This window comes from Hylaeus volcanicus, chromosome 2 (assembly GCF_026283585.1).
Source record: "Hylaeus volcanicus isolate JK05 chromosome 2, UHH_iyHylVolc1.0_haploid, whole genome shotgun sequence".
Classification (NCBI taxonomy): Eukaryota; Metazoa; Arthropoda; class Insecta; order Hymenoptera; family Colletidae; genus Hylaeus; species Hylaeus volcanicus.
The window spans coordinates 22,148,253-22,169,520 of record NC_071977.1 but is presented as its reverse complement, the minus strand read 5'-3'; the positions used below and the strand labels follow the sequence as shown (position 1 = coordinate 22,169,520).

The following is a 21,268-nucleotide window of genomic DNA, read 5'->3' as shown; positions in this document are numbered from 1 at the left end:
TATAAAAACTATTCGTATATTTTTATAATAAGCTTTAATAAATATTTAAAATCACAAAGATAACGCTGTTTCTATATAGACTTGTCAGGCCTAGAATTTTTGGCATGCATATAAAAATATTCCTCTATCTTTTATCCTCGTCCTACTATTTATCAATGTCAATACTATCCTTTATTTATATATTTATTTAATAAAAACTTTTCTATTAAATGTTATTTATTTGAATTTAGAATATATGTAAACTGTATCATAGTCACAAGCACAGGACCAACATTGTGGAGAATCTTTTCTGACATATGTATATTTGATGATTCTTATTAAATAATATATTTAATATACATATTACACATAATCAGTCAATACTTAATAAAAATAAAAATATATTACTGTAGCCATTAATAAAAGTTGCTCGTTATATACAGAAACGCTTGTTAGATAGAGACAAAGTTACCTCCATCACTTATTGGAACTTCTCGCCTCGACGTTATCTGCGGCATGCAACAAATTAGTCTATGTTGCGAATAAGTTAACATAACCCAAAACCCCTGTTACTGATTTGTACTTTATACACGTCTATATTGTAGTTGCTATTTCTAACTGTAATTGATCATAGGCATCGCATTGCAATCAGCCCATTGAATAAAATAGTCTTTTAATTTAATTGCACAGCGTATCATAGTAATACAATCTCCTTCTGCACTATGCGCATTTTCAGGATAAGTACCGATGATATGTGTACAAACGCTAGATAACTTATAGTTAACTGGGCAACTGCTGGTAAAATTTAATCTTCTTTTCACGCTACTTCTTGTACTATCCTGAAAGTTTTTATTAGATAGTTTTATAATTTGACTTTCAGGTGTCTTTTCATTAATTTCTTGCATTTTGTTACAGCAACTGATTTTCAGAGTGTTAACCGTACTATTAGAACAAGACTCATTCATATTGTTGCTATTAAAGATTGAATTCATGGCAGAATCTAATGCATCAGATAACATTTTATCGTTACCATCATTCAGCAGATTACTGACATCATCTGTCTTAGATAGGTTAGAAGTACCATGTTGGGCATCGTTTACTTTTTCTACAAAATCTCCTTTATTTGCAAAGAAATCTTTAATTAAATCGAGCATGTCAATACTAAGAATCTCTTCATTGAGAACCTTCAATAGAGAATTCAAGTTATAAATTTATCAAACTGAAAATATTATGGTACAAAATTGTAAATACCTCATTAATATTTTTAATCTCTGATAAAAATATTGGGTAATCAAATTTATTTCCATTATAAGCTACAAAGCAAGTTGGTGCTGTAAGTCGACGTATAAAGTCTACCACTAACTTGTATGTCTTGCAGTTGAAAACTTGAACATCTTCTATATTTTCATTACATAAACCTACAATAATATACATATAGGACATGTGATAGCTTATATTTTGTACAATACAAATTAATTGTTAATGGTAATCAAATATAACATACCTGTCAATTTGTGAACTGTTTCAGAGATTTCTATGCCTGGATCTATTGGTAGAACTAATTTATGTAATACTCTTGGTAAAGAGTTTATAGTATCGTACATAGCATTTCTCGATACTGCAATTAATGACAGTTCTGTGATTTTTGGCATGAAGTTTTTGTTAATTAATCCAGTTGTTTCCAAATCAAAGAATATAAATGTTTGAATAATTTTTTTAGACATTTTTAACGGTATGAATTAAGATTGATATAAATATGATTTAATACATGAACAGATATTTCAACCTAATAATTAAGGAAAGCTTATTAACACTATCAATTTTCTGATAGATACTATGTCATATATACAGTACGTTATCTATACCCCGCCAATCGATAAGTGAGTAATTTTAACAAACAAGATAACTTCTTCACTTGTCATCAGTTATTTTTATAAAAAAGTTTACCAACCTAACCTCCAATATGAGTCATTATAACTGGCAAAGATTATAAAATGTAACATTACATTACTTTGTCTATTTCTATATTTCTCTATTATTATGAAATTTAAGTGTAAATACGATTGTTTACAAGTATCGAAAGATTCTTGATTTGCAACGCATCTTCATCGATTAAAAGAGACACTATCTCATCATCTAAAGAGCATAAATTTAGGATTAATATTCCTAGGTTGTTTACGCGAGTGTATATCTTTTATATGAAATTTTTAATTGGAAATTTAACATTTTTGATAAACTATGATCAGCGATGATAGATAATGACTGTCTTCGAGATTCGAACCCGGGCCATCACCGTGGTAGTCAGTGCTATTGTCCGCCCCAACAAGAATAATTGTTTTTTTTTTTTTTTTTTTTTTTTTTATTGAAAGAATAAAAACGAGATCCAGATTTCATTCGCTCTAGATCCACCGATCCACCTTACATATGTATCACATTCATCATATGACTTATATTAATAGGAACAATACATTTATTTAGATTTCTTATCGTGTAACTTATGTACTTGTTGACTATTAGGAACATTATTGATCTATAATCTAATATTACTCTTTTCACAGAAGTCATTAAGTATTCTAAGTATCTTAATATTTAGTACTTGTAAAAAAATAGTCTACGCTAAACGGTGGATTCCTCTTTACACCCACAAGTTTTTTAAATCATTTTTCCCGCTCTTCATTGTGTTTAGTACACTCCCACAAAATACAAGAATAATTTTAAAAAAAAAAGATACCGGTGGCGCTATCGTATAAAAACGATAGGAATTATTCTCACTACAAACTTGGGCATTTTCCAACCGATGGTGCCACTAGTACTAAAAAAAATATATATATAATATTCTTAGGTCCATGGCCAGGACCAGCCAGGACAGTTCATAACCTCAATTTATATTTACAATTTATTCTTGGGAAGTGTCTAGAAATAAATAATAATAATTTTGTTACTTAACTTAATAAAAATTAGAGAAACAATGTGTAAACTGTGAATATTATATATTCTACATAAAACGTACACATTTTTAAAGAAATACGTTTGTGTAGACAAAGAAATATACTTCCAAGTTTTATGCTGTTTAAAAACGATAACAGTACATAAACATAAATTAGTGCACTTTTAATAAAGTCACAAAAGAAAGTTGTAATTATGAATGAGAACCGTGACTCTGTTGTGATAGTTAAAGCAAAATCGTTTCGTAAAATATTTAAAGCTCCAGTGAAAGTAAATAAGATTCCAGAAGAAGTCTTGAATGATCCACTATTAAATGCAGCTATCGCTGCGTTGCCTTCTAATTACAATTTCGAAATCCATAAGTCAGTATGGAGAATCAGAGAAACAAAAGCTAAGAGAGTTGCATTACAAATGCCTGAAGGACTTTTAATGTATGCTACAACTATAGCCGATATTATAGAAGATTTTACCGGTGCAGAAACTGTTATAATGGCAGATGTAACTTATGGTAAGAAACTACAATGTTATATTATATACAGACAACTTTTAGATTGTGTACAATATGTATCACTAAATTGACACAATTAAAAAATATGATATTTGAATTATCACTAGAAAGGAGTTTGATAAACACTCAAATGTAGAAAATGTATTAATTTAATTTTAAAATCAATCACTCTTGAATCATTTTTAACATTTCAAACAATAGCAGGAACTGATACATTATCAGTGGATTCCTCCATATGGTGAATGTGTTGACAGAAATAACATTTGATGGTTGTTTCTTTAAGTTTACTCCTGTTGCCAATAATATTTATTTATTACATGATTTTCTATTAACCTTGCAAATAGTTTTTCATTTTTCTTGCAAAATTTACTTGTATAAAATGTGAAACTTTAGAAATACATATGCAATACATTAATGAATTTGAAATATAAAAATTATTTAACATAATCAAAGTCTAATCATTGTAATGATAATAATATATAGTCAATGTTTATATGCAGGAGCATGTTGTATAGATGATTATAGCGCAAAAGCATTGGATGCAGATTTTTTAATTCATTATGGCCATTCTTGTTTAATACCTATCGATCAAACAGTTGGTATTAAAGTACTTTATGTGTTTGTTAATATAAAAATTGATACTTTGCATTGTATCGAGTGCTTACAAGCTACGCTACCAGTTACTAGAAAGATAGCTCTTGTAAGTACCATTCAATTTGCTGGCACCCTACAAGCAATCGCTTTAGAAATGAGAAAAAATGGATATGAAGTTTCTACTCCGCAAAGTAAACCATTAAGTCCTGGGGAGGTATTTATATTAATCTGTTGGGTCATTCCATGCCAACTCGGACACTTTTTGGAGTAACATCTCAGATTTTGACGAAATTTGGATATGTTGTAGTCTTTAATGATATTTAAAACACAGCTGAGCCTGCCGCGCGCCACTTCGAGCCGACGCGCGTCGATCCAGCGTTCCCTTCAATCAATTTTCATTCAGCCAATTTCAATTTGCCCATCTTTTTACAAGTACCACCAGGAAGAGGAAAAATAGGGCTATAAACTCATTTTTTTTTCAGATTTTTAAATACATGCCCGATATAAAATCAAGGCACTTGTTTAAAACAATTAAAAAAAAAATGGTTCAAAAAACTTTTTTTGTTCTGAAATAATTTTTATTTCATACTTCCATGTCTTCACTATAAGAACGTAAAAGATCATTTTCATCCATTGCCTAGTTCAATAGCTACATTTTTTTAAAGAAAAGGTGCTACAAAACTTTGAACAGCTGTAAAATCGACAATTTTCAAAATTTTTCAAAATTCTTTGAGACACGTTCAAATATCACTAAAGACTACAACATATCCAAATTTCGTCGAAATCTGAGATGTTACTCCAAAAAGTGTCAGAGTTGGCATGGAATGACCCTGTTTTATTAAAGTATATTATAATTAAATTCTGAATGATATATTAAAGGACATTCATACTTTTTATATAGATTTTAGGCTGCACAGCACCACAAGTTCGATGTGCTGATGCAATTATTTATGTAGGAGATGGTCGGTTTCATTTAGAAGCAGCAATGATCGCTAATCCGACATTACAAGCGTTTCGATACGATCCATATGAGAAAAAATTAACAGAAGAATTTTACAACCATGATAAAATGTTAAATAATAGATTAACGGCTATCGAACATGCAAAAGAGACTGGTAGGTTTGGATTGATACTTGGTACTTTGGGAAGACAAGGAAATCCCAACGTCTTGAAAAATTTGGAAAACAAAATTAAATCGCTAGGAAAGGAAAATGTTATTATATTATTGTCAGAAATATTCCCAGACAAGATTAAACTTTTTAAGGGTATCGATGCCTTTATACAGGTAATATTATATATTTGTTATCTTTTATTTTTTGGCTATAAACACTACATATTGGAGAATTAAAATAAAAATTATAAAAATAGGTTGCATGTCCACGATTAAGTATAGATTGGGGTACAGCTTTTGAAAAACCATTTCTTACACCATATGAGGGAGCTGTTGCTTTAAAAATGATAAACTTTAACACTGATAAACCATATCCTATGGATTTCTATGCTTCTGCCAGCCTTGGACCATGGACTCCCAATCATAAGGAATCTGATTTAGAAAAACAGACTGATACTTGTTGTGGTAAATGTAAAGATAAAACATAACAATAAAAAATTGACTTTCAATGCAATATTGTTTAATTCATTCGTTTAAAAAAGATTTTAAGTTTTTCCCCTTAATTTTATTCAATATTTCATTCAATATTGAAAACTAAGAAAATACAGAAAATATAGTAGCGCTATCGTTACATTAAAAATATATATTTTTCTGTGCATATTTAAGTTGCCAAAAATAAATAACTTTTTCAAATTATTTTGAGAATATTTTTACTTTTCAACGTATTTCATTTTACATATGATAGGATTCAAATTTAATCGCGAGTAACAGACACGTGCCATTTACTTTGAATATTTCTTGCTACCCTGATCGAGGGGGGTAGCGTGATTATAGAATGATAGAATGAACCGCGTGGGCGAATTACGTCATACGCCCACCTGTAGCCGCGCACACGTACAAAGCTACATATGTATTACATAATAGGTATACGTTAAAAATGTAATTCTTATACGTTACTTAAATTCTTTCATATTAGAATATACATATTAACATACTTGCAATTTATACAATCACAGTTTAAATACGGGTAGTTGTAACTTTGAGATTTCATCATTTTTACACATTATAAATAATGAACTACAATTTCACAAAGTATCATTAATTGTTAATTTAATGAACATTATACTGTGATCGAAATGACACTAGACACGTAGACTTATTTGATACAAATATTATACTGTAAAATAATTTTATTAAGACGTTGCGAAAAATTTATTAAGAAAAGGTCACAGGGTAGATCGCATAGTTCCCGGGGGTGGAAGGCTGTTTCGGCCGCACCCCGGCGTCGCGACGTCAGTCGTCGTTCCAACGTGGCTCAACAAGTACACGCGGTACCGTGCAATTAGTTCAAATACTCGAAAATGTATTATATCATATAATTTACTATTACCTTATTTAAATCACAAATACATCGAAGAAGAGCTCAACGAAAATTGAAAATAATAAAAAATTAAATTATATTATCGGTCTAATGCTTCATTTGTTGATTAATCATCAACAGTAATCATTCAATTATCAAATTGTAAGTATTATCACATTCTCTTACTAATATTTTTGAAATTAATTTATGTTTTAGATATTAAATGATTTTTTTTTTAATGCGATTGCAAATATTTCTAACTTTTTACGTGCATGCATTGACCCTGAAACACAAAAAAAAAAAAGAAAAAGAAAAAATTTAACCAGCAATAATGTAATTTTATATAGTACTATTTGTAGTAATAGTAATAATAATTTTTAAATATTATAAATTCTATTTAAAAGGAATATTTTTTAATGAGATCCAAAGTAATGAACGGTGATAACTGGGAGGAAAAATGGCCAAAACAACAATCACAAGCTAGAAAATCAGTACAATCGAATAGAAAGAGAACTGAGAAGTCAGGTTTGAAATTATCAAAACCATCTAGAGGATCTACACCTAGAGAAAGAACCCTTAGAAGATTGGAAAGTAATGAAAGAGAAAGAATGAGAATGCACAGTTTGAATGATGCTTTTCAGGTAAAATCACGTTCAACACCTTTTACATAAAATTATTCACTACTAAAAAAGTTTAAAGTATTATGCTTTGTAGTCTTTACGTGAAGTTATTCCACATGTAACCAAAGAAAGACGACTATCAAAAATTGAAACCTTAACTTTAGCAAAGAATTACATAGCAGCCCTCACAGATGTGATATGTGCAATGAGAAATGAAGAGAAAACTATAAATCAACAGGCTGAGATTCCTGAATCTCATGAATCATCCAATAACAAAACTAAATGCCTAAATATGAATATTCCAATTCCTTCGAAATCCTGTAGTTAGGGAAGCTTTATTTTTTATGTGAATAACCATTCATAGGATATGGCAATTCTAAAAACAGTACAGGCTTCTGAAATGACAAATATTTAAAAATTTTAATTCATTACAGTGTTATGATTGTTTGAGAGCCACATTACTTGAATTTCTTATCAAAACTCTAGTATGAAGTATCTCATAAAAATGCATAAAGGTAATGTCAAAATAAATTAAATAATTAATGAATCAATGCTGAATTTCGATATTGTTTACTTCAATTTTAGTACTATTTAATAAGTATTATAGAAACTATTGTGCCAAAAAATGCTAGTATTTTCATAAAACAAAGCAGTATTTTAGTATTAAAAGATGTCAGTATTATTGTGTATATGTATTATATAAAGATATTGTACTCCAATTATTTTGTAACTATAAAATGCATGGTATATTGTTCCAAATATTGAAATAAATACTATCAACCCTCGGATGTCGAACATGGGTAATTTTTTACTCGGGATTTGACACATAATTGAATCAAAAATTTAATTTGAAGTACATTCCGGATTGTAAGATTGTAGTATAAGTAAAAAATGAGCCATGTCCGTCGTCCGCGGATTATTGCAGTAATTATAATCTAAAATACAATTTTATTTATGTAAAGATAAATGGAAAATTTATAAAGCATAATAATATAATTTGTTAAATGATGTTTGTTTTTCTACATACACGAATATAAATGGAAAGTAAAATAGACTACGCACGTACATATACACACCTTCCCTTATTTTTCACACCTAATGTGAACAAATAACATTAACCACATTACAATTTTATTATAGCGTTCAATTATTATGGAATGATTATATGTAAATATGAAAAAGGTATAAACAATTAAATGCATTGTCCAGTAGAATAAATAATATATTTACTATGTACAAATTTTATTAAAATCATAGAAGACAAATTCTTAATTGTTTCTTTTTTGCAAATTGATTATTGGTTAGTGCGTTAATGCCTTATGTATTTTAAAATATTACTAATTGAATATATTAATAAGTTAAGTAACAGTAAAAGAAATAGTTCTACTTTCTAAATCCTGTAAATCAACCAACACACCTGTTTGTGTTTTAGAAAATTTTGGAATACAAATCAATCTTGCTACCTGTTCTTCATTTACTGTGAATATACATTTTATTTTATCAAAGTCAGTTTCATTTTCATAATGTGAAAATAAAAATTAATTATAAATATTCTTACCTGTTATTAATTTGGTGTCATATTCTTCCATATTACCAACAAAGTAAATATCAGGACAATCTGTTATAACAAATGGGTCTACCTTGGAATACGGATAGGCTACTGTAGTGTCTGGTGCAGTTGGTGCATAGTGTCGCCAATATAATGTACGTTCTAACCATGTTAATGGCGAAACGTCTGCAAGCCCAGCAACTTTCATAATATCCATAATGGGTTGACCGCTAGAACCAGCTATAATACGAGAGTTGATGCTACCAATCCATGGATTGGTGGCTCCATAGAAACTCTTAAACCTACATCATACAAATGTAAAAATATTTATTTATTATGTAAGGTGAACATCATTTTGTCATCTTAATTATTTCCAGTATTACTGAATCAATTAAAACTATTCTTTGTTTTTGTTTAGAGAAGCTGGTTTCCATAAAAAAAAAGATGAAGTTGAGATTAAAAACTTTGGAGAAGTTAATTTAGAAAAAGAAACTATGATCAGCTTATAAAATCTTCTGATCCAAAATATCAAGAAAGAAACAATTTCAATTAGTCTATTTTTACTAAAAGTATTAATATAATCATGTTATTTACCCAGTATACATATAATACAAACATATTGCATTATCACCTGGAACATTGAGGTAAAATACATGGATGCAATGATTGCTGAGGTATTGTATGACAACTTGGATCAAATTCACCAGGCATTAATATTATGGGGCAAGATTGTACTATAGGATGAAGAAAATTGTCAAGTTTATGTGTTACCATTGCAGCATTTTTAAATAGAATTTCTTCGTGTGCTTTAGTTTCAAAATATCTTTTATAATTGTGAGTCTCCACAGATCCCCTCACACTATTTCCTACAATAATATTAATGCTTTAGGTAATTATTTACAACAAAACTGATTTCACAGATTTTAACAGCTTTATAATACATTGAAAAGGTTGTATCAGTGTGTTTTTCTGAGTTTTTATAAATTATATTTAAGAAAAGGTAACAATCCACATATTTTTTATTCCAGACATACATCCCCTAATGTACTTCAAAATTGTTGAAATCAGTGATATGGACTAAATTGTAAATAATTACTTTATTATTTATTTTAAATTACTGTCATATAATTCTATACCTGCTATAATAATACACACAATGGATGCCACTTGTTTCTGAATTTCTGCAGATCCAATCATTCCAGTTATCCATTCTGATAATAGATTTAAACTTAATAGCTGTGTATTATTTGCTAAATCTAAACCTGAAATTATTAAAATTTGTCCCCATTCTTTCAATGGTTTATCAACTGTAGCTATATTTGTGCAACATCCTGGAAAACACCAATCTATCACCTAGAATCAATATATTTGATACAACAGGATTAGAGAGATTGTAAATTATATTAACTCTTTATGGATGCAAGTGGTCATTGATATTAATACGTTTGTATATGCATTTTCTAAATGGTTCAACTAAGCTAAACACCATGATACAAAGAGTTAATACTTGCTTCAATTATAATTATTTGTGTTTGATTGCGTTTAATTGATATTTACTGTGAATGCGCCATTTTCCAATTCGTGTCCAAATACAGCACAAACAATACCGGTAACGACATCTTGAATATTCATGTGATTTCCAACCAATTTGATACGCAACGTTTCATCTTCCAAGAATAATAGATCTTTAAATGATGCATAATTTGTTCGGAATGATTGAGGCGTCACTTGAAGTTCCTCGCTGAGCTCGCGCAATACTGATGGCTTTAGTTCTTGGTGTTTATACAATGTTCCTATTACGATACAGTCGTCATTTCCATTCCTTTCAGCAAGTTCTAACAATGAAACAACTTCATATTTCGCTAGGATAAAGGACAGATTAATTTGTTACGAGATTAAAAATATAACCTAAAACGATAATAGTTGTAAGCTGCATAAGAAAATTTACCCCATTTGACCTTTGATTTCTGCAGGATACAATCCCTCAACGCTGCTAACCTTGCCAAGTATATGTCACAATATTGCTTCTCATAATTCTTCGAACGAATTTTAAATTTTTTAAAATCCTCGAGTTTTAACGATTTACGATCATACGACGACGGTGAATGAATTTCCATTACAAAACGCACTCTTCCATTCGACTTTCATTAATTATATGTCAATGAATCAGTACATTTAATATATTATGGTATCAGTTAAAATTAAATTGAAAATAAATGAAGAATATTTGTTTAAACGAAATGTTCAAGCTTTACTGCAAAATTATCGATTGTTAACAGGAAAAGTGACTTATTTAATCTAAAATATGAAATAAGAAATATGATATAGATAAGATATTTATACAATATAAAAGTCATGCTTTTATTTAAATACATATTTTGTTTTATCTTTAAAATCATGGTTATTTTTATATATCTATATGCATATACAAAATACTATGTTTTATGTGACCATATTTTGAATTATTGTAAATAATTAAATACAAATAAACTTGCATAAAATTTTATTTTTGGTATAATTGTATTATATTGTATAGATGTTATATAATTTTATAAAGGTGGATGTAAAATCTTAACTATTAGCGATGTATGTAAAATAATTTATTTTATATTGACATCAGTTTTTGTCCTTACTTTTGATTATAAATTAAAAAATGATGCACAACCTTGAATATATAAATATTGAAAAAGAAATTGAAAATACAAATAAGAATACATATACATTGAATTATATGAAATCCAATAATACTCTACAATGTATAAGATATTGTCAGTTAATTAAAAAATTCATGCTGGGTTTGGTGGTAAACCCATTGACCATGCATCTAGTAATTTTTTATCGTGAGGACCAGCACCTAAGCTAAGCATAAGTCCAGAAAGGTCTCCACTATGACCACGACCTCGCATGGCATGGACAACTTTTGCGATGCTATAATTACAACAAAATTATACTTTTAACTTAGAAACCTAAAAATATGTAACGAGAAATCTTTTCAAGTCTTTCTAATGCTTATATGTGATTATACTTTGCCCATTCTTCCTGTAGCGCAGCAAAATGTGCTTTAAGGGTAGAATTTCCAAGTTTTTCGTTGTCAAGTGATTTTTCAATTTTTGTTAGTAATGTTGGAAGTTTCAGTGGCAAAGAACCCGTCCATCTAACGACGTGTGACTGTGAATTTTCAACTTTATGTTCATCAGACATAATATCTAATCTACATACACTTGCGCAAGGTAGTGGAACAGCCACTGAAATATCCATACCTGAAATCAGTAATACAATTTTTTGAGCATTTTTGAAAATAAAATTGACGATTCGTTAGTTTATAACAATATGTAAATACCAATGAAGTTACACTTATTAGGATCCATATATTCTGTCGCTCGAGCCTTGACTCTTCGACATGCACATGGAATAAGAGAACTAAGTCCATACAAAGATTCCAACCTTTGAATACTTGGACCTCTTACCAAAATTTGAACACCCGTTAAACTAGAATATAAAAGTTGTCTAAATTGGTCTTTTCCTAATATGGTTCTTAAATCTCTGAGTATCACTGTAGTAGATTTTCCTGAAACTTCTGAGAACTCCGAGGTCGCTTCCGATTCGTTTGAATTTAAATTTAAGTTTACAGGTAATTTGGCATTTACTAAAGTAAATCCTTCCTCAGTTTCTGGAAAATAAAGTTTTTAGTGAAGTGAATTTATACGTACTTTTTGCGAATATAATATTTGTTATGATGCTAACCAATTTGATGCTCCAAATTGTAACTTAATTCATCATCTAATAAGCTCATGGGAAAAATTTCTATACAATGTCTTGCTCCTGCGCTAAGAATCCATACCAGCCACATGTGGATTCTGATTTAATTGTAATTTGTTAACATCTTATTTTATAAACATTACTGCATATTGCATGCCAAATATAAAACAAATATTATATCATATATAATCCAAACGAATATAATTGATTTATTTAATAAACTTTTCAACCTTTATTTTAGGTTATTTTATTAATGTGTGTAACTTTTGTTCAATACATACACTATACTTGTTTTGACTATATGCTATTACATTTGTTTCAAATATGACAAGAAAAATATGTACTTTGACCTTTAAATGTAAAACAGACCTTATGAAAACATGTTCCTCGTTTGTTATGTCCCTAAATGTTCTGGGTTGTTTGTTTGGATTATATGATCTCGATCCATTATTAGCTGTTGTTAGACGAACTATTCTTTGTGGACATTCTGCTTCTTCTGCATTGTACTTCTTTTCAGCAAAATCTTGTAATTCACGAATTACTTCTTTTAAATTATCAACTAGAAAAGGCCACATGTTTAAAAGAAACTGTTTGTCTCTCATGAAGACAATAAAACTGCACCATCTTCGAAAACCTCTTGCCTGTAAGATAAAAAAATGTCTTCGTATCGATGAAATTCATCTTCAATTTCCTTCTAGATATTAAGATTATAATTATTGAGATGATTTGAATAATTTATTGTAATAGCTACCAAACATGCTTTTTCGTTGCATAATTCACCTGGGCATCTTTTAATGTAAACGTATGACTTAAAACATGCCCCCTGTACTCATCTCCAAAGTAGCAGACACCTTCTTTACCAGGATGTACTTCGCAACTTAAACTCCTTAAACGATAATACATCTTTCATTTTTAAATGAATCATTGGCATACAAAACTATTGTACAGAAAGCATAAGATAAACAATATTTTGTAATTATTATACCTAAAACATGCATGCTTCAATAAACACCAAACATCTTGAGTTAACGATTGTTGAGCAGAAAGGAATGATGTCCTAGTTTCGTGTTCATTACTCAAATATTTCACGTTACCAATACTTTGGCATCCTTCGCATTCGTACTGTCCATCTTCTCCATTATTTTGACTTCGTCTTAATATGTCTTTTGGTCCGTAAAATTTTAGTTTCTCTGTACTATGATTATCATAGTTACGATACGTTTGAGTTGTGAATATCACTTTGGGCCCGTGTGATTCACAAAAAATACATAATGCAACCACAGCATTCATTTTCTTTGCGTGAATATTATGAATATATTAACGACCAATTGTATATTTTCATACTTTTAGTATCGCTATCATTTTAAATGTATACATTCAGTAATACGTACAAACATTATAACAACTTTATAATATTTAAACGAAACATCGAAATCTTCTTATACATATCAAACAATTGTGAATGTCGAAACTACGATTTTAAACCTAACCTCGGTTTGCGGTATTGATCATAAAATGCAGTTGATGTAGTGACACGATCTTATTTTATTATTTATCTATAAATAATTTCTGTTTTAGAAAACAGTGAAATTCACTTTTTTTAATTTTTTCACGTGATAAGACAAGAATGAAGACAAGCCAAGAGCACGTGACATTATGATAGGCTCTTATACATACTGTACACACATTTATATCTTTTGACCGGATGAGGAGTGTTCATATGCACACAGGCAATTTTGACGACCTCGCGCAAGTAAAAACAAAAATATATTTACGTAGTAAAGCGGGTTGCCCATTATAAGGTGCAACATGTAATGCTATCAAAATGTCGGTCAGTTTTTTTCCAGCCACTCACGACGATATTAATGATGTATATGTATACGTAAAAATTATAATTCTCGCTATCATTAAATATTTATTGAAAACATTTATTTTACATGAATTATAAAGATATTATAAAAGGTTCCTATTTTACGTTGCTATGTATGATGATTTTAATTTAATACCTTCATATGCACCTCTCATCCATATACCTATTGCATGTGCCTGAGGATAAGGATATTTCAATTCCTGTAACATATATTGAGTAAGTTTTTTAGTTTGTGGAACAAGGAATATCATTAACCAACATTAATCAAAATAAGTATAAAAAGTAGGATATCGTACATTATATGTCTTCATACTGGAAGATTGTACATGTACAGTATTCATAGCAAAATTCTCAGCAGCTTTTACAGCTACACCAAATGCATTAATAGGATCTGTATTTTCATTTAGTGCATTTGCTAAATAAAATTGTATTGTTGTTAAAGCAGTTATCATAGTTTTATCACCTACATCAAACAACTGAAATTGTCCAATTTCTTTATTTGCCATAACTAGTGCATTTAACCACATATCAGTGGTTATTTGTTTGTTACTTTCATATTCTGAAAAAGCCTAGAAAATGATATTTTCAAAATATTAACTTATATTAGTTTGTAAATAATTCTAGATTTAGTTTAAGTTAAATAACTTATTCATTAATTTGGTAAATAATTCTTTACTTTAGCAAAATTAAAAAAAAATAGAGTGTAAAGTTTTCCTTGTAAACCATCTACTGTTCTGTCAATGATATGACCAATTTGTATAAATGTTGCATATGGGCTTGTTCCAAATATTTTATTTTCCTGCAAAATTTTATTTTATTAAAAATTATTTGTTTTATTTTTGATAATGTATAAAATACAACCTGAATTGTATCTTTTATAGCTTCAGCTCCTCGAGCAAGGTTTGTACCGTAATTTCCATTTCCAAATTCTTGATCTATTCTATTCAATTGTTTAGCACATGCTATTATTGCTTCACATGCCACTGATATAACTGATAAAAATATTTTACTTGTTTCATACTTTATCGTTGGACCTTTTATATTTATATGAAGTGTATCACCATTCTGTAGTAAAAGTCTATTTACTTCTCTAATGTAACAAAGTACCATCAGTAAATAAATAAGATTCATTTACCTTACAATACTTTCCAGATGTAGTTACATTTATTTTATCATCCTAAAAATAGATTGGATGCTTATGTATAATATACATATAACACATAGCATTTACTAAACTTTTCTTAATTAAACTAATATGAATTAATTTCATAAAACTTGTATTACTTTCTTCATTTCTATCACATCAGAAGTTAATACTTTTGGCCAAGCAGGTGCAGTTGTAGGGAAATCCAAATATTTAATTAATACTGGATTAATTGATAAATTTAAAATACAAACATTAAAGCCTTTGGTATTCGAATTTGTTATTAATGGCTTTAAATATACTTGCTTTATTTTGAAACTGCATACTTTTGTCTGTTTCAAAACTTTATAAATAAAAGTGTATGTTTCTAGCTGACTGCAACCTAGGTAATTAAAGAAACCTTGAAACTGACACTGAGTTACATAAATGATATTTTTAACATGAATTCTTTGTATACCTAAATTGTTTATCATAATTGCAATATCATGGCCAACACAATATGTTGCAAATGGATTTGTTTGCAAACCGATTGCAAGTGGATCATTTGTTTCATATAGTTCCTTATTTTCTTTGTCTTGATTCATTGTATTCAATACATTTATCATAGGTTTAAACATTTCTTTAACTGAATTTGAAAGCATTTCCATGTCACATTCCTTATGAATTATATTTTCATACTCTATAAAATAAAAATTTTATTGATTTTATATTACTCTATTACACATTCTGATTTTCTTAACATCTTGCTACCTGTTTTTAAAAGGACTATTTCTCTGTTCTGGACAATATGTTTGCAAAGATTATAAATTTCATCTATATTCTTTCCTTCTTCTGACATAGCTCCAGCTATTTTATACATAAAAAATGATGCTAAAAAACCTTGCTCCTCGGTAATGGATAAAGAATGTGTAGGTATTTGAATTACTTTAATAATATATCCTTTTTCTTCAGCATGAAATTTAGCTAAATGAAAGTTTATAGAATAGTCAGCGTAATTGTCTATAATTAACAATATTCCTGTAAATAAATGTTCTATTTTATTTTGATTTACTATTGTTATATGACCATGACTTATTTCAAATTATAAGAATGTTTAAATACAGGTAACACATTTCATTACCAGAAGAATAGTCGTATTCAAATTCTTCGATAACTCTCATTATAATACTCTGCGAAGGTGCACAAGTATTTCCTAAAATTGCAGCCGTTAACATACCATGACCAACGCATTCTGTATATGGTAATTTATTTTCAGCTCTACCTCCAGATATTATTTTCACCTATTAAATATATATAACATTACTTTACAATTAAAAGATTCTCCATTAAACATAACAAGCTATTTACTTGTCCAATCATATTTTTATAATCTTTACGTAAAATTGTCTGACAATCTTCTAACACAACTAAGCCACCGTGTACTGCTGCTATTCCCAAAAGACTTTCATTTATCAGTTCCTCAGACATACTTTCGCACAAAAGTGTCTCTCAAATAAATAATACAATTCCAAATATGACAAATATATTACAAATCATATACTTTTAAAACATTTCCATTGGATGTTTGCACTGAGTTTAACTAAAAGAATAGTCGTACACATACACTTTTCAAAATTTGAAGGTACAACTTTTTAAAAAATTATGAGTTAACCTAAAGAGAGGAGCCACAAGAATGGAAATGGAAATGCAAAAGAAAACAATAATGAGACTGACGCCCGCACGTGGATGATGTTTACATTAGAAAAGATTTATTGCAGTTTATCAAGTGAATATGATTGATATGATCAACTTTGTTACGAGAGAAACACTGAAGAGAACATAGAGATACGAACTCTCAGAATTGTGCAAAACCTGCAAAACTTTACAGGATTTGCATAGAGGGATATTTTTTAGTAGCAACGCCAACTTTAGCGATATTACTCCCTAGTTTTCCTTGTAAGGCTCAAAACGGGGGTTCAAACACTTGTGGTGTTGATTTTATTGTTTACATCATTTTTTTTATATATTTACGTAAGTGTCCCAAAATGATATTTCGACAACATTTACGTTTCAAGTATTGTTTTAAATGTTCTCAAAGTTACTTTCAACAATTTTTGTCGTATTTTTATAAATGCATAAAAAGACGATCTTGATTATGGGTTAGTTATACATTAATTATCAATTCATAAAGGGAAAGACACGGGTAATGCAACGAGGTGTACATTACCACCAAAAATGGGCCTACAAAGGGGTTCGGGATTGTTCGCTTTTCGTCCTTATATTAGCATATTTTTGGCTGAATGAGGGTTCATTCGAAAGAGGAAAGTCCAACAAAGGGTGCTCTGGTCATGATTGGTCGAGAGTGTGTTGATATTTAATAATATGAGCGTCCAAAGTCGAACAAAAATCGAGCAAAACACACCTGCAGAATGAAAGTATTTTTATATTATTAAATGGATTTTGTGACTCAAATGATGACCAGAGCACCCTTCGTTGGACCTTCCTCTTTCGAATGAGCCCTTATTCAACCCAAAATATGTTAATATAAGAACGAAAAGCGAAAAATCGTGAAAAAAGATTCCCAAAGACGAGTTTTCCGCCATTTTGTGGATAATGGCAGAGCACGCAGGATAAGAAATTTAGTTCAGGCAATTCGTATGAGATGGCGCTTACTGAGGGCTGCTAACCGGAAGTCGGTACATATGCGACGTTACCATTCTGGGATAACAATGTCTACCCTTTCCCTATGCACTGTTACCATTTGAGCGAAGTCGAAATATTCTTACATTTACCGACGTCGACGGAGCATAGGAAGAGATCGATACACAAATTTATTTTCATTATTGCCTCACTTTTGGAATTATCTTTTTAGGTCCTTAATGAAAAGTTATGTTTGCATAGATTTTTGTCCTACTGATATTTTATCTCTCTTTGTAAATCCATTTGTTGAAATCAAGTATGATAAGCATATACATACAGTGACTCCCAGAAATATTCGGACACTAGTATATGGTTAGCTTTATGACTCAATATCGTAGTTATTAAAAAAGCAATCATCTTCGTTACTTTTTGCAATATCAAGTCATTTATTAATGTTATTAAAGATGTATACATTAATCCAAAAATTTACATAAATTACATAATAGCAATAAACAAACGAAAGAATACCGCATTTTCGGGTCACAAAAATATTCGGACACTATGACGAATAACATTTATTAATTAAAATTAAACATTATATGTTCCACATTAATATTTTGTTGGAAATCCCTTTTGTTTTATAATATGTCTCAATCGATTCGGCATATTAGAAATTATTTTTTTTTAAATATTCTGTCAAAATCGATGCCCATTCTTCTTGAAGCCTAATTTTAAGTTCTTCTTGGATATTAAAATATTCATACGCAACACTAATTGCAACGCGTTTTCTTCTCTTTCGCAACACTAATTCAACCCGTTTTATATTTATTCGCAACACTACTTTGATAAATGAAATGCGAAAAATATTCGCAAAATAAACATCAACCCGATTTGGAATCATTCGCAACACTAATTCAACCCGATTTGTAATCATTCGCAACACTACCCTGAAATGCAACGCGAAAATCTTTTTACGCAACACTACTAGCAACGCGATTTGTATTCATTCGCAACATTAAATGGAAACCGCGATGCGCCCAACTCTGGATCAGGACCTGAAAAGAAAACTACGACTACTACAACTACAGGCTAGTATAGTGATAAAGTACTAACAAGTATGACTCCCAATCTTCGAAACCGAAGATGGAGAGCCATTTGATGCTGCCCACTCTTGCGACAGTTTGTCAGGGCCTCTTCAGCTTTCAGCCTCTTCTTTCTTCGGGCGCATTGCCCAATCTGAAATAGGCTCGGTTCCATGCAATACGTGGACGTTCAACCTGTGTTGAACCACACGTCTGTAACCGAGCGGGACGAGCGTTTCGATGAAGTTAATACGCGACCGCGAACGCGAAGAAAGCGACTATAAAGTCGCAGGTTCAAAGAATCAAAAGCAACGACAAAATCAAACGAAATACTTCGTTCGAATCAGCTTGCGTATCGATACTTCGAACCCCGCTACAGAAACAGGTGTCACCGTGTACCGCGCCTACCCAGCTAAATAGTGACTCCCTGTTCCTGGACCCTACTAATGGGATTTAACATTCACACCAAGAAAAGACCTACCTCCCTAACCTAAATCTAAAAATGACAAACTCATTCACACCAACACACACGTTCCACGGTTCTCATTCATGAACCCGGGCGCAAAACCTAAACTAGAGAGAACGTCCCGGGACGCCTCCGACACCCGAGTTCAAAATACAACTTGCACACTCTAATAAACAAAAATCCTGAAATCGTCTGACAAGGCTAGTGACCATTGCGTTTACGGATAATATTTGTAAATATTCTACAAACTTCTTTGATGTAATCATTGTTTGTACAAAATGAATATTAACATAATTCTCTTGTAAAATAATGGCAAATGAAACTTTGAATTTGTTATTTGAAAAGAATAATGATATAACTATTGTGTTATTCCATTTCATTTCGTTAGTGAATTATATGTATGTAATAAAATAACGATATGTGTATGAATATACATATTATATAAATATAAATATATGTACATATTTAAATACATATATATATTATATAACATAAGATGTATACATTTTTCTACCGACGCAAATCCCACATCCTAACCACAAACACACACATGTGGGAAATACGTCGTGCACGATACACTAGCCAATGTCAGCCGCCAACATATATGATTAGTTAGATTAGGTCATCGTGCCCTTTGCCTTCGCTCAAGCAAGTAGCACCTGGGCACTTGAATGAGTTCAGGCAACGAACACGGAATGGTTAACCTGAAAGTCCTCACTAAAAAGAATAATTAGTGAAATCTAAGCGGGCTAGTATCTTTTCATTAAATATGATTTTGTTCTCAATAAAAATGACTCGACTTTTAATGTATAAAAATTTAACATTGAAAACTATGAATGTATTAATAATAAAAAATTGAGTTATAAAGAAGAATGAATTTAATAAAAATTGAGTTAATTCTCAAAAAAGAATTTTAGAGTTTATGATGCATCTTTGTATTCTATTAGGTGATTCCCTTGTAAAAGTAAATTTTTTAATTATGAAAGAACACAAGTCGATTCACTTTGACGCAGGAATCGACCTATCGCGAAGCGTCCTTCTTGCACGTATTGGAAAAGTTTAAACGGAATTAATTTATACTTATTACTGTACACGTTCAATTTCTATTTGAACGTGTAGCCTGAACAACTTTGAAACAATCTAATATTTCAATATTGTATATTTCATAATATTACACGTATAGTGGATATTAAATTTTAATTTAATAGTACCACCAAATAAATTATCAGCATTTCAAGACTTTTATTTAAAAAATACTATGTAAAAATTAATACATTATTAATAGAAAACGCGAAGTGCAAGAAGACCCTATCCTGGACTAATAAATAAAACAACAAATGTTAGTACTCACGGGTAGCATGACTACCCGCGATCACTATACTCGCCAAAATGCACGTATACAACCGATCACCAGTGCCGATTCGGACCTTTATGTCCTACGACATGGTTTGATGATCGGAGGAACAAAAATCGTCATGCAACTCGCCAGCCGCCAAATAATCTTCATCGCCTGAACGTTGGTTCTGCTAATGGTGCCATCGGAGTAGGTAGTTACGCCCGAAGAATCTGCTAACTGATGCCATCGGAGTAGTTGAAGAGTTGTACTTGGAGTAGTAGTCTATAAATCTACAAGAATTAACACAAAACATAAGAATCTATTT

At 30.2% G+C, this 21,268-nt stretch overlaps 5 protein-coding genes across 5 annotated transcripts; 2 read left to right on the top strand and 3 right to left on the bottom strand.

Annotated features, from left to right (window-relative positions):
* Window positions 1–17: 17 nt before the first annotated feature.
* LOC128872826 (uncharacterized) lies at window positions 18–2,254 on the bottom strand. The gene is made up of 3 exons (XM_054115898.1): window positions 1,484–2,254; window positions 1,231–1,397; window positions 18–1,163 (listed from the first exon to the last, which is right to left on the bottom strand). Exons 1-3 carry the CDS (start codon window positions 1,701–1,703, stop codon window positions 594–596), a joined length of 957 nt encoding a protein of 318 aa, XP_053971873.1. The 5' UTR covers window positions 1,704–2,254; the 3' UTR covers window positions 18–593.
* Window positions 2,255–2,275: 21 nt separating this feature from the next.
* Window positions 2,276–5,676, top strand: LOC128872823 (2-(3-amino-3-carboxypropyl)histidine synthase subunit 1). The gene is made up of 4 exons (XM_054115895.1): window positions 2,276–3,433; window positions 3,934–4,241; window positions 4,929–5,312; window positions 5,396–5,676. Exons 1-4 carry the CDS (start codon window positions 3,121–3,123, stop codon window positions 5,624–5,626), a joined length of 1,236 nt encoding a protein of 411 aa, XP_053971870.1. The 5' UTR covers window positions 2,276–3,120; the 3' UTR covers window positions 5,627–5,676.
* Window positions 5,677–5,913: 237 nt separating this feature from the next.
* Window positions 5,914–8,126, top strand: LOC128885210 (protein dimmed-like). The gene is made up of 3 exons (XM_054139124.1): window positions 5,914–6,660; window positions 6,903–7,139; window positions 7,213–8,126. Exons 2-3 carry the CDS (start codon window positions 6,915–6,917, stop codon window positions 7,444–7,446), a joined length of 459 nt encoding a protein of 152 aa, XP_053995099.1. The 5' UTR covers window positions 5,914–6,660; window positions 6,903–6,914; the 3' UTR covers window positions 7,447–8,126.
* A 193-nt stretch (window positions 8,127–8,319) lies between these two features.
* On the bottom strand, window positions 8,320–11,025 carry LOC128885209 (DNA polymerase delta subunit 2-like). Its single transcript, XM_054139123.1, has 6 exons — window positions 10,616–11,025; window positions 10,225–10,529; window positions 9,804–10,020; window positions 9,299–9,533; window positions 8,677–8,969; window positions 8,320–8,595 (listed from the first exon to the last, which is right to left on the bottom strand). Exons 1-6 carry the CDS (start codon window positions 10,782–10,784, stop codon window positions 8,477–8,479), a joined length of 1,338 nt encoding a protein of 445 aa, XP_053995098.1. The 5' UTR covers window positions 10,785–11,025; the 3' UTR covers window positions 8,320–8,476.
* Window positions 11,026–11,252: 227 nt separating this feature from the next.
* LOC128885211 (uncharacterized) lies at window positions 11,253–17,440 on the bottom strand. The gene is made up of 17 exons (XM_054139125.1): window positions 16,788–17,440; window positions 16,561–16,720; window positions 16,191–16,457; window positions 15,898–16,119; window positions 15,581–15,822; window positions 15,432–15,473; window positions 15,158–15,361; window positions 14,973–15,095; window positions 14,593–14,865; window positions 14,433–14,496; window positions 13,412–13,559; window positions 13,207–13,312; window positions 12,796–13,067; window positions 12,412–12,524; window positions 12,008–12,337; window positions 11,693–11,927; window positions 11,253–11,595 (listed from the first exon to the last, which is right to left on the bottom strand). The coding sequence occupies exons 1-17, from the start codon at window positions 16,905–16,907 to the stop codon at window positions 11,454–11,456; spliced, it is 3,063 nt and encodes a 1,020-aa protein (XP_053995100.1). The 5' UTR covers window positions 16,908–17,440; the 3' UTR covers window positions 11,253–11,453.
* Between the last annotated feature and the right edge of the window lie 3,828 nt (window positions 17,441–21,268).